General features: G+C 36.0%; 1 protein-coding gene across 1 annotated transcript in view; it reads right to left on the reverse strand.

The window, feature by feature from the left end:
* The window catches only part of LOC115886039 (equilibrative nucleoside transporter 3-like), a 37,218-nt gene extending 36,255 nt beyond the window's left edge, over positions 1–963 (reverse strand). Inside the window, exon 1 of the mRNA XM_030905069.1 lies at positions 809–963. Coding sequence (XP_030760929.1) covers positions 809–842 — 34 coding nt within the window. The 5' untranslated portion in view covers positions 843–963. The remainder of the gene's footprint in view (positions 1–808) is intronic.
* Between the last annotated feature and the right edge of the window lie 13,601 nt (positions 964–14,564).

The following is a 14,564-nucleotide window of genomic DNA, read 5'->3' on the forward strand; positions in this document are numbered from 1 at the left end:
AGCTAGAAAATTAAAAAAATATTTTGCGAGTTACTTTTTTATAGATATTTTTATTTCATAAATCTACCTAATTTTGAAGGCGCTCGTTGTTTTCCGGAGTATTTTAATCAGATATATCAAGAAAGTGACTTCCGTTGACAAAACTGATGTCTGGATTAATGATTCAGAATTATTATAATATGAAATTAAATAGGGACTTATAGTTATATTCGAGGAGTGATTATGAATCCATTTGTAATTAGGTAGTTTGGTTAGGTTTTTATGTATTCTTGGTAGCGAATATGAAACCAAACGTAACGTAAGTGCTTAGCGACGAATTTTAAGTAACTAAAATCCAACGTAATATGACGTTGGTAACTGGTAGAATTACATTCCCTATTAGGTCAGATACCGACGTCAAGGCGACCCGAATCTGTATTCCCCATTTAGGTGCAAATAAGGGTCGCCAGGCGGTCGAACCGACGTTGGTACCCGACGTCGGGTTTATTGAACGCGACGTATACCCGACGCTAGATGACGTCCAAATGCTACTTGGGATAAATTTGCCGTAATTGGCTCTTTTATAGAAAATCCATATATCCTACAAGTCATCGTAAAATAAATGAAAGAACTACTTCTCAGTTTTTTTTGATACACTAATAAATATATATTTAAAAAATATTTTTTTTCGTATGGTATTATAACCAACAAGTCTTGAAAATATAGATCTAAAGAGAGAATAGAGACAAGAAAAATAATAGAAGAACACGAGTAATGAAAATGTATGAAATAAAAAAAATCAATTAAATAAAAAAATACTACTACTTACTTGAGACTTCCAAAGACAACCGTGGTTTATCCATCGCAACTTTCAGAAAAAAACACCTTCCAAGAGCAGTATATAACTAAATTAAATAAAATATTTGGCTTTTCTGGTTATTTAAAGAGTAAAATTCATAAATATTAATAGAAACAGAGTTTTTTGGGCACGGACCATTTCAGAAAGACGCTTTCTAACATAGTGGGGAAGAATCTGCAGTTCGTTCACTTAAAAGCGATTTTTGAACGGCCGAACAATGACTACATATGTAAATTTTTGATAATTTCTCACCATACGTAAATAAGATGCTTGAGATTAGCCTATCTCAACCATTGAATGTAGACGCCGCTTTAATAATAATAACAATGCTTTCTGTTTAACTTGGGGGTTCCTTTTAGACGGAGAAAATCGTGGCTCAATCAGCGGTAGAGAGTTAAAAGCGCAATATTACTATACAGGGTGAGTCTGGGATAAGTGCAAATATGTTCAGGGCTGGTATCTCGACAGAAGAAATATATTTTCTCTTTACCGTTTTTCAAATAAGTCCAAAATAACCGTTTAAGATTGAAAATTTAAAAAGACATTTTTAGAAAGATTTATTCTTAAATAAATTTTTGAGTCACCTGTTTCTTTCTGTATTTAATAAATAAATAAATGCCTTTATTGTCAAAAAAATTTACAATTTGTAGACAAAGGTAAAATAAAAAAACAAAGTAAACAAACAAGGTACACAAACAAACAAACAAAAGATAATACAAAACATTATACAAATAATATGTCAGTCTTATTGTTTAAGATAAACATTTATATAAATGTTTACAATGTCAAAGAATAAAAAAAGTAAAAATAATATTCAAAAATATTTAGCTAGTTTATAGTAAAAATATTAATGACCTCTAAATAAATTTATTTCGGTGTCATTGGTAAATATAGCAATAGCAAACATTAGACCAGTGTTTACAAGATCAAATTCGATTATCAAAATATAATTCATTCACGGCGTAGAAAGCCCTGTCTAGTAAATAGGAGTTCAATGCTTTGCGAAATGAAGAAGATTATGTTATGGATTTGATTTCAAATGGCAGGTGATTGTGCATTTTTTTCGAGTTGTATAATATTGAACTTTTAACTAACTCTGACCGTGGGGTAGGTAGATAAAGATCTTGCTCCGCGTTCCTGAGTGGATAAGTGTGAGATGGCCTTTCTTGAGAGGCTGATACGTGCTTACGTATTAGGCAAACGGATCTTCCCCTAGGAGATGCAAGACCTTGTCGTTGATGGGGAAGCTCCTGGTTAGGTGCTGGGGGGAATCCCCCCTACCACTTGGCTTGGTCTAAAAAGCATCTCACTCATCGTCTTGTCCCTGACTAGTGTCGTGGCCAGGGAATTGCCCCAAGACATATAACGATACCTGGCGGGGCTACGGACAGCCTCAACCTTGGGGCACCGGGGGGCACCCCATTATATTTTACCCCTTTCTTCTACATGCGGGGCTCTGTAGAAGTGGACCGACTGTCCCTAGCGACTCATAGGAACACTATGAGATCTGGTAATAATAATAATAAAAACATCACCGGTGAAGCTGTGGGGAAACCCCCTAGCGACACTGGGAACAGTAACAATGAAAGTTCCAAGGGGCCAAACCCAAAGAGAACTACAGGAGAGGTGGCTGACACTTGCGTGAGACCATCCTCCGCAAGTGGCATACAAGCTACCACCTCCTCCAAGGGTCGGGAGCCTACCTTCTACGTCGTAGCTCCTCGACTGTGAGGGACACGTGTCTCCGTAGGAAGTCCTGGGACTGTATGATGAGTTATAACTCAAGAAAGGAGGATACAATAGATCTCTAAGGTCGCAGAGATTAACCCCCCTCCCACTTATTCTAAATTCTAATTCTAGGCAAACGGATTCAAATATAAATAAGGAAGGAAGAGTTAATATTTTTAATTCTTTAAAAAAGTCCCGGCAATGAGTTCTGCTGTTTAGTCCCAGTGAATATCGAACAGCTCTCTTCTGGAGCTTGAAAATGCGTTCAAATTGAGTCGCACAACACGTACCCCAGAATGGAAGGGCATACCTGAGGTGCGACTCAAAAAGTGCATAATAAACAGTTCTAGCCACTGACAAGTAAAGCTCCTTAGAAACAGATCTTAACGCAAAACAGGCAGAGATCAATTTTTTTGACAAAGTTTCGATATGCATGTCCCATTCCAGAGAATTGTCCACAATAAGCCCCAAGAACTTTACAGATTTTACGACGTCAATGGTTGTGTTGTTAAGTACAAAAGGCTGCAGCGAGTTTTTATACGACAAAGCTTTAGTTTTAGAAATGTTGAGACTCAGGAGGTTCGAATCGCACCAAGATTTAATGGTGATTAAGTTATTTGATATAATCCTATGAAGTGCCGTGATGTCCTAGTTGCTCCAAGTGAAGCTAATGTCGTCGGCAAAAAGACATACTTTGCCACTGATGTTTATGTCAGCAATGTCGTTAATAAAAGAAGAAACAAAATGGGGCCTAGCACTGAGCCTTGTGGTACTCCACATTCTATTGGCTTGCTAGATGACAACGTGGTATCCACCCTCACAAGTTGACTTCTGTTGCTCAGATACGACTTAAACCATTCGAGAGATGTTCCCCTGAACCCATAGTGCTGCAGTTTATTAACTAGGATCTTATGATTTACACAGTCGAACGCCTTAGAAAAATCACAGAAAATTGTTGCTGTAGAATGATGGTTATTTAGGCTGGAGTAAACTTTATTAAGGAGGGAAAACATAGCGTCATTTGTGGATTTGTTGCTTAAAAATCCAAACTGATGTTCAGTAAGTATGTTGTACTTAAACAGAAAAGATACAAGCCTTCCTTTAACCAACCTTTCTATGATCTTAGATAGCGTTGGAAGGAGTGCAATTGGGCGATAGTTAGAAGCTTCATCTTTGTCTCCTCCTTTATGCAGAGGAATGATTATTGCCGTCTTAAGACATTAAAAAAATACCATTTTGGAATGACATGTTTATTAAAGTTGTTAGGTGATTCAGAGTGCTTTCTGGCAGATTCGAAAACATTTTTAAAGTTAGCCCGTCGGTCCCAGAAGAGGATTTATTTTTGATGGTATTAATTGTACTGCGAAGCTCTTCTAAAACTACTGGTGAAAAAAAGAAACTGTGTAAGTTTACATTATCATTAGTATTCTTTTAGTGTCTTAACCATACAGTAATCATGGTAGATTAAAAAATTATACTGTGGGTAAATTTGCGGTGAACAGGCAGTTCTACAAAGTTTTCTATAATATAAAGGTAAATTGTTAAAAAATGCACGATTTTCAAGGTGTTCCCTGAAAGCGCTAGTAAAGTAATATCGCACTTTTGATAACTGTCTGCCGCTGATTTAGCCACGATCTTATTGTCTGTCCTTTTGAATTCGGCTTTTAAAATGAATAAATATGACATTCCACAAATCGGCATGCATGTGAGCCATATTTTTTCCAAAATTTCATGCCATTTCACGTTGTCTTAGCGACATGAAAAATGTCTGCCAACAAAATTTTTCACGTTCCTTAATAATAAATAAAAGCTATTTTCGCAATTATAACTCGTGTACCGTGTATTTTTAGTGTCAAAATTGTGTGTATTTTTAGTGTCAAAATTTCACCCTTTCGGTTGGCCACCCCCGCTTTTAGCACCGGGATCGCGCTGGCAGACATGACTATTTCGTAATGGCTACACATAAGGAAAATTAGCCATGTAACGATGATAAGGTTTTTTATGTAGCCAGCTCTTAGACTATTTTGTTCGAAGCTTTCTGTAGGCCTGTAGCACTGTAGCGTTTTTTTATAAAACTTTACCACTGCGAACGGCAGCTTTTCATTGGTAGAGCAGTCGTGGATAAGGTATTTCACTGGAACGAAACTAACTAACAATAATAAATCGAAAATACAAATATTGGGCGCCAGGCATAAACAGAGAAAGAAACACAGTTGTTTATTACTTAAAACTAGTGACTATATTCATTCATGATGTATCCTCATGGTAAATAGCATTGTACAATTTTAATAATTATTATAGTGGTTATATGTCGAGTAAAGCTATGTATGTAAATAATATTAAATATGTTCTATGAAAAGACTATGGAAAAATACAATGCGTGTAAAGTTATAGAAAATATATGGAAGGTAGCATTACTTTATTTAATTTGTTAAATTTTATGCGGTGTTAAATCTGATATGTTGCAACCCGTAGATTCTAGAACCTATGTCTGGTTATTCATCTGCTAATATAGCGCAATCTATCGAAAGTAATACTATTACAAGACGTAATGTAATGAAACCTAAGATATAAATCATATTGTAACTACTAAATCGACATAAATGTTCTTAATAATCTAACCACTAGACATAGTCTGTACGATATTATTTAAAATGTACGTTATTATGTTAAGACTGAAAATCGACTGAAAACTAGAACTTAAATTTACACTTAGCTCTTCTTTATGCAATCATGCTTCAAACAGTAACAGCGTGAGGTGGACTCGCATCTCTGTACTGTCTCTCGGCTATCCTGTTGGCCAATACAACAAAAGGTGCCAGAATAAGGACACCATGAATCTCTGTAACTATTAACTAGGCTTAGAAATGGGAAAGAAGCAGCATGAGGCTTACGCTACATCCATACTGTGGCAATATGGGGACACTACCCGTACCTTGGATACTGTCCGTAACTTGGACATCCGTCCATAAGATAATGTCCGTCCATAAGACCCTAAAAATACGAAACTCTTGTTTAACCCTTAACCGGCATTGCGGAGTCCCTGGGACTCTAGAAAAAATAAATTGCTTCATAACTTTCGTATTTGTCGACCAAGCGACGCGCGTTGTCTAGTAGCTTCCTATGGTGATGGTACCCGTCGGATGTTGAGACGACTTCGATCTGTTATCACGGCAAGTGCATCTAACAAACATCTTAGAGTCCGTGGGACTCCGCGACGCCGTTAGTGTAATCATATCAATTTAATGACTATGTCTAAAAAATAAAGATGGCTAAAGCCACAGATCCTTACTTTGAAGAAACTATGTTAAGATGATTTGATGAGAGTGAGGAAGAGTTTTCCGACCAAGATGGAGAATCTGAGGGCCATGTTACAACAGAAAATGTTATCACAAGTGATCACGACATGGCGAGTGAGATGTCTGCCAATGAATCTGATGATCAAGATGGGATGGAGGTTATTGAAAGTCTTAATAGTTTATAATCATCTGCTGGGGAACAGGGATCGGAGTGTTTGGGCCGAGAGCTAATTACTCCGAACCAATGGGCACTTACCCTAGTATCCTACAGGCAGAAATCTACGCTATCGAGAGATGCGTACAACTTATCTTAGATAGGAACTATCGGAAACAAGAAATAGCCATCTTATCTGATAGTCAAGCAGCGTTAAAGGCGATCAACTCAGTATCAATCAATTCGAAATTGGTCAAAGAATGCATAGAGAAGCTGAATAAATTAGGCAAAGAAAACAAAGTCCTCCTACACTGGGTGCCTGCTCACCAAGGGATAGAAGGCAATGAAAAAGCAAATAATCTAGCTAGGAAAGCAGCGAACACTCCACTAACTGAACCAGAACCGTTCTGCTTTCCAAGTGGTAACCAACTCAAGGCGGAACTCAAGAACTTGGAAGATTCCATCCGCAACCTGGAATGGAAATTTTCCAATGGTCTAAGACACTCGAAGAAGTTTCTGAGGGCTTATGATGAAGAAAAATCACAGATCTTCCTGGGTCTGAGTAAGAACAATCTTCGGATTGTCACGGGGTTTTTAACAGGACACTGTCTCCTCAACGAACACCTCAGTAGATTGAAACTAAGAAGAAACGGCGAATGCAGATTCTGTGGGGAAGATGGGGAAACACCAGTACACCTCATCACTGAGTGCGCCGAGATGACAACCATTCGTGCCATGAATTTTGGTACGACTGATATTGGAGATGGAGAACTACCCTCTATAAAACCGTCCCAGATACTGGCTTTTGTCAAAGCCCTGGGACTGTATGATGAGTTATGATTCAAGAAAGGGGGACACAATGGATCTATAAGGTCGAAGTGATTAACCCCCCTCCCACTCATTCTAAATTCTAAAAAAATTCTAATCATCTGCTGATGATACTAACATGGTTAGCGAAACGCGCGTCCAGTGTAAACGTAAAAGTGTTTTGGTGTATTGTGGTGATTTAGTATTTTTATTTTGCTACGAAGGTAGAGTGGAGGGAGATTCTCTTGGAGTTCAAGACGCTTCCGCTTCGAAAGCCAGACAACCCGTATACCATTCGGATCGCTCTCAGGGCTCGGGTAAAGCGGGTGTGTGGCCGAAGAAACTATATATTATATTTCAGAAATCTGCCTAAGGCTTAGCCCGATCCTGTCGTGTAACCAAAACCCAAAATTCCAAACACACGTACTTTGATTAAGGCTTGATTAAGGTTTGCTTACTGAGCTTCAGCATTTGCCATAAACTAGCGAGCAATTTGTTATAAAACCATATAAATTATATATTACTGTAATCACAAAACTTCAATCTATTTCCGTATTGTAACGGAATTTTAAATTATATCTTTATTTTCGAGAAAATTTAGTCCAAATATAAGGAATATTTTGGTGATGTTTGACCATCAAAATCTTAAAAATGAAGAAGTTGTCTAAAATGTGCTACAATACGGATATAGTATGATACTTTATCTTTAATTTCCTTTCTTCAATTGTGTAAAAATACCTAGCCAGTTTTACGTAAAACGTTAAATGCCCAACGCTTATTTTGATATTTTTAATTCTTTAAAAAAGTCCCGGCAATGAGTTCTGCTGTTTAGTCCCAGTGAATATCGAACAGCTCTCTTCTGGAGCTTGAAAATGCGTTCAAATTGAGTCGCACAACACGTACCCCAGAATGGAAGGGCATACCTGAGGTGCGACTCGAAAAGTGCATAATAAACAGTTCTAGCCACTGACAAGTTAAGCTCTTTAGAAACAGATCTTAACGCAAAACAGGCAGAGATCAATTTTTTCGACAAAGTTTCGATATGCATGTCCCATTCCAGAGAATTGTCCACAATAAGCCCCAAGAACTTTACAGATTTTACGACGTCAATGGTTGTGTTGTTAAGTACAAAAGACTGCAGCGAGGTTTATATGACAAAGCTTTAGTTTTAGAAATGTTGAGACTCAGGAGGTTCGAATCGCACCAAGATTTAATGGTGATTAGGTCATTTGATATAATCCTATGAAGTGCCGTGATGTCCTTGTTGCTCCAAGTGAAGCTAATGTCGTCGGCAAAAAGACATACTTTGCCACTGATGTTTATGTCAGCAATGTCGTTAATAAAAAGAAGAAACAAAATGGGGCCTAGCACTGAGCCTTGTGGTACTCCACATTCTATTGGCTTGCTAGATGACAACGTGGTATCCACCCTCACAAGTTGACTTCTGTTGCTCAGATACGACTTAAACCATTCGAGAGATGTTCCCCTGAACCCATAGTGCTGCAGTTTATTAACTAGGATCTTATGATTTACACAGTCGAACGCCTTAGAAAAATCACAGAAAATTGTTGCTGTAGAATGATGGTTATTTAGGCTGGAGTAAACTTTATTAAGGAGGGAAAACATAGCGTCATTTGTGGACTTTTATCTTTATTTTCGAGAAAATTTAGTCCAAATATAAGGAATATTTTGGTGATGTTTGACCATCAAAATCTTAAAAATGAAGAAGTTGTCTAAAATGTGCTACAATACGGATATAGTATAATACTTTATCTTTAATTTCCTTCTTCATTTGTGTAAAAATACCTAGCCAGTTTTACGTAAAACGTTAAATGCTTAAACGCTTATTTTGATACTTTTTCGGACTAGTGAAATGGACTCTTAAAGTTATGGTCATTTCAATTAAATGAATCTATTTTAGAGTTTGTTAAAAACTGACCAAAAAAATGCAAAAATAGCCAAATATAGCACTATGACATTCTACGTCGATAAACGCAGACGAAATGTAAATATCGGAAAAATGACCGAAAAAATCGGAACAATAGCAGACAAAAACTAATTTGCGGTTGGAATTTTTGCCAGTAAAATTTTTGGCTTGCTGCTGCCGAATAAGCAATCAATTTTTAGATTTAACACTTTTTTCATTTGCGTGAAAAAAAAAACAAAAATGCATTGGTAACTCACAGATTTAATGGATTTCTATTAAATGAATATAGCGTTGAAATTAGATTGGTTTCAATTATCATTCTGTGATATATACAGGTTGGCCGAACTGAATTCCGGAATCTTCGCCGGCATATTCTGCAGATAAAAATAAGTAAAAAAGTTCGTATAAATTTATGTCCTAAAATGCTTCATTTTGTAGATACAGGGTGTAAAAGTTTCATTTTTATTTCGATTTTTTCCTAGTAATTTCTGAGCTAAATTCGGTTATTTGGATGAAAATAAAATTATTATGAGACATTTGATTTCGATGTCAATATGACTCCTACTTGTAGGGGGCGCCACCTACATACTGAGTAAAAAAATGTATATTTCTGCCCTTTACTACGTAAAAAATATCTCTTGGTAAAAATCGCTGCAATTTTAGTATATCATTCCACTGCGCCTTTTTTTACTCTTTTCGCCCTGTAGCAAAAACGCTTAGTCGTATTATTTAATTTCTGTCAAAAAATGTCAGCTAGAATAGTGATAACTGAAGAAAAATGCCAATGTCCCACTATTTTAGTTTTCGTTACACTGTGCGACGCCCCCTACAAATAGGTGTCATATTGACATCTGAATCAAATTTCTTGTGTTAAAAAACTCCCAGATACCATTTTCATCCAAATATCAACATTAGTTTAAAAATGATTTCGAAAAAAATCAAAATAAAAATGAAACTTCTACACCCTGTAGGACTGTAGAAGTAGAAGTGGGTGGTTCTAGATATCCGGTGGGTGGTTCTAGATATACTTCGTCCTTTTCTGATCTGAAGACATGTAGCGTGTATAAAAAATTTTAACGGTTTTGCAGATACTCTCGGTATTATTTTATTTTTTGGCTTTGATAAAAATTTATAACCAAACCAAACTAAACCAAACCAAACCGTTAAAAATTTTGAAATACTCTAAACGCAAAAAAAAGTTCATTTTTTAATTTTCAGTTTCTTTATTCAAAGAGCTACAGATGCTCGACTCACTATTGCTGGACCCTGTACAATAACAAAAATTCTGGTTTAGTTCATTCACAATTGTGGAATATTATCTCGTTATTTCAGTTTACTAAATTCTACGTATTTAGAAAAATGCATTAAGTATGTACATATACATCAATGAACATATTTATATTAAATTATATTTTATCTAATAATTGTTTTATTATCTCTAATTGTATAATCGATTTTTAATATGTGTACAAATTCTATTCTCAAGTTGTTTTCATTATTTCATGTATTATTACAAAAATCAGCTACTGAATATCTTAAAATTCGAGTGTTTCCGCTGCCACTGATTTTTTTAAAAATGCTTTTCGTTTATTTTACGGAATTTAAGATCTATTTTACTCTACTTTAGACTCCAGAGAGTATAGAGTAGTATAGAATAGGGCGTAGAGAATAGTATGAACCTAGCGGATAGTGTAAAATTCCGTAACAGCCCTGAAAGGATACTTTCCATTAGGATAGAGGGTACTACTAGTGGTACTTCTTTTATCCTTTAGATAAAGTAATTTTGAATAAAAAGGTATTTAAGCTGGAACTTTTTTATATAAAAAAGGTGCTTTTCATTTAGTTCGAGATAGTGTATTGTACGGATTTCAAGATATTTGGGTTTAAAGATTACGATGCATGGATTTTAGCATCTATAAGCAATCTATAAACGCAAAAACCTTAAAAACCTATATCTATAAACGCAAAACCTTAAAATTTTAGCATCTATAAGCAATCTATAAACGCAAAATATCTTAAAAACCGTTCACCTTTTCGAACTTAACGAAGAGTGCGTGTTTTATGTAAAAATGTTCTAGCTGTTTGTATCATTTATTGAAATTACTGTATCTATAAGGACAAAAAAAGTACCACCATTAGTACTCTCGACACTAATGGAAAGTACCCTTTCAAAGCTGTTAGGGAATTTTTAACAATCGCCATTCGCTTTGGCATTAAAATGTGTGTAAGAGTACCAAATTTCAAGAAAAACGGCTTACCAAAGTTCTTAAAAATAAACAAAATATATTATTTTTATTTAGGTAACCTTTCGAGGGCTGTAAAAGCTGTAACTTCTTCATAGGAACTTTTTGTTTTATTTTTGGTTTGGTTTGGTTTGGTTTGGTATCTGTAGAATCACCCCTATTTTTTCACATCCTGTATTTAATAAAAAAAAACTAATACATCAGTAGTTTATAAAAAACTGATACAACCGCTGACCGTAATTAATTTAAAGAATAGTGGTCTGAAGAAACCACAGCAATATAGAGCCCTGGGTCTTCAAAAGTCATGGCGAAGTTGACTTCGACGTAACACAAGTATTATACAGACATGAATACTTTGAAGCTTAATTTAAATGCTTCCCCCTTAGGGATACGGATACTTGCCGTTACTATAAACTGGTTGACAATGTCGAACACGCGGGTAAACTAACAGCAGAAAATCTAATCGACATCATGCTGAAGAACGAAATATTTTGGAAGGAAATAAGCAAATGGCTAAGGAAATCCTTATGGAAAAAAGAAGAGAGAGAAAACGTATGATCCGATAGGTCCAGACCAGCTAAACAGAACAGAACATCTACATAGAACCCTCCCAAGTAGCATCTATCTGACTTCGAACTAAATCTGACCTGAAGCGAAGTCAGACTTTGTGCAAATTTTGGTCGAGTGCTGGTTATACTACCGGTGACGTCGCTTTCCTATTAAAAGCGACGTCGTTGGATCCGAGTCGGTAAATCCAACGATCTGTCGACGTACAAAATAACAACGTACCATTTTTATTAATTTCTCAACGTCGCTCCCACGTTGGCTTGCCCGACGTACATATACTTGAACTAGCCCGACGTCTACCCGTTGTCTGAATGGGATACGTCTCACTGATAATCCCTAAAGTAACGTCCAATTATATTTTGTTGTATTTTATGTTCATATTTATAACCTAATTTACGTATCTCTATTTACGTCCGTAAATACAACCCATTAAGTAGCATTTGCGGCCTAATGAACATCATGAACATAACCTAATAAAAAGTTTTTGTAAACAAACTTAATTTTTTTTATTATACCTAAATAAACACTAAAAAGGCATTTAGACATTCATTTACATTTTACAGAAAAAGGTCGAGGCTTTTGCAAAATAATAATAGTAGTAGTGATATCTTGCCTCCATCCACGAATGTTTTTTATCCGGAAGAGATGCTGCATTATACTGGGGCATCTTAATTTCATTTTTAAGCTTAGGAAACCAGCAGACCCCATCCTTGTCCCACATGCGAGGTACTGGTTCCAATTCTTTTAAATTTTGTATATATACTATCTTAAAAAAGTGGCTGCCCATTTTTTTAAGGAGAAAACAAAAACTAAAATATAGTTGCACAAATCCACAAATCACTGATATGCAAAGTGAGGTTACGTGGCGTACGTTGGAATTATATACGTCATAATACGATTGCCGGTCGTCCGGTTTGATGACTTCGGTCGTGTGAGACGACTAATGTTGGAGACCCGGTTGGAATTGTTATATTGGTAGTTCATATTAAGTCGAACACAGAAATCCGCCATTCTTAACAAGTATCCGATTGTCAGCCATTTTAAAATCGTTTTTTGTTTTTAAAATTTATATTCACATTCCAATTTCTATTAGAATAATATTGATAAGGTTGATTTTGGGGGGAACCACAGTACAGTTTTATGATTAAACCGGCTAGAAAATAAAAAAAAATATTTTGCGAGTTACTTTTTTATAGATATATTTATTTCATAAATCTACCTAATTTTGAAGGCGCTCGTTGTTTTTCGGAGTATTTTAATCACATATATCAAAAAAGTGACTTCCGTTGACAAAACTGATGTCTGGATTAATGATTCAGAATTATTATAATATGAAATTAGGTAGGCACTTATAGTTATATTCGAGGAGTTATTATGAATCCATTTGTAATTAGGTAGCTTGGTTAGGTTTTTATGTATTATTGGTAGCGAATGTGAAACCAAAAGTAACGTATGTGCTTAGCGACGAATTTTAAGTAACTAAAATCCAACGTAATATGACGTTGGTAATTGGTAGAATTACATTTCCTATTAGGTCAGATACCGACGTCGAGGCGACCCGTATCTGTATTCCCTATTTAGGTGCAAATAAGGGTCGCCAGGCGGTCGAACCGACGTTGGTACCCGAAGTCGGGGTTATTGAACGCGACGTATACCCGACGTTAGATAACGTGCAAATGCTACTTGGGCTCCGTCTGAAGTAATGCTAACGCGGTTCCAGAAGAAGACACATAAAGATTCTTAGGGTTGTTTTAGTCAATAATAGTCTGACACTAATTTGGTTGTCTTACCAATTGCCTACCATGTATATTTTATAATTATTCGCGTGTAACCGCATCTACTGGGAGAGTAAAAATTAAAATCTGTCATGGCTTGCCGAAATTTCGTCTAAAAAAGACCTGCATCAGGAGAAAAATATGTATTTTTTTTATAAAAAGGATCGTGATAACATCTGAGGCACCGTTAGAGCCCTTTCGGGTTTTAACTCTGGCGGAAAACAGATAAGAAATTTTCTTTTAGCGGTCCGCCAGGTGAAATTTCCCGACAAAACGCCACCTGTTAATGATATCGCTTTTTCCCCGCTTTGTATTTTTCCGAACAAGAAAGATAATTGAATTATGGTTTGCTTTTTACGGAGACGCGGAAACAAAGTGTTTTAATAAGCACAGTTTTCTATAAAATAGGTCTATTTTTTTTATCATACAGAGATGTAGATGTAGATTTTTTGGGAGGAGAAAATTAATCACCGCGACCTTATATATCTCTTGTAACTAAGGTCCGACCGAACCTGGATTTTTAGTCTCGGCCGAGACCGATAGAAAACGAAATTCTCAACCGAGAGCGAGACCGGGATCGAGATACGATACAATATATATTCAATAGTTTATTATATGAAAAAAAAATCTGATAATAATGTAATAAAAACGTTATTTTCATGCAGAAACGGTTTTATTGGGATTTAGTATTATCTTCTTCTTCTTTACGTGCCGTCTCTTTCGTGGAGGTTGGCGATCATATTGGCAAAATCTTCCCGATTCTCGGCTTTCCTTATGAGTTTTTCAAAAGTTAGGTGAGTCCAGTTTCTGATGTTTCTCAACCAAGATAGTTTCTTCCTGCCGAGACCTCTCTTTCCTTCAATCTTACCCTTAAGTATCAATTGTAAGACGTGGTATTTTTCATTTCTCAATATATCCCCTAAATATGATGTCTTTCTTATTTTTATTATATTGAGCAATTTTCTTTCTCTGCCTATTCTGTTGTAGACTTCGGTATTTGTGATATGGGCTGTCCATGGAATTTTAAGCATTCTTCGATATATCCATGTTTCGAACGATTCGGGGCGATTCATCTCTTGAACTTTCAGTATCCATGTTTCTGCTCCGTATAATAGGATTGACCAAACATAACACTTAACGAGCCTAGTTCTCAACTCAAGGTCCAATCTGGGGTTCTGGAAGACGTTCTTCATTTTTAAAAATGCATTTCTCGCTTGTTCTGTTCT

Source organism: Sitophilus oryzae, unplaced genomic scaffold, assembly GCF_002938485.1.
Source record: "Sitophilus oryzae breed Bouriz unplaced genomic scaffold, Soryzae_2.0 scaffold_466_pilon_pilon, whole genome shotgun sequence".
Taxonomy (NCBI): Eukaryota; Metazoa; Arthropoda; class Insecta; order Coleoptera; family Curculionidae; genus Sitophilus; species Sitophilus oryzae.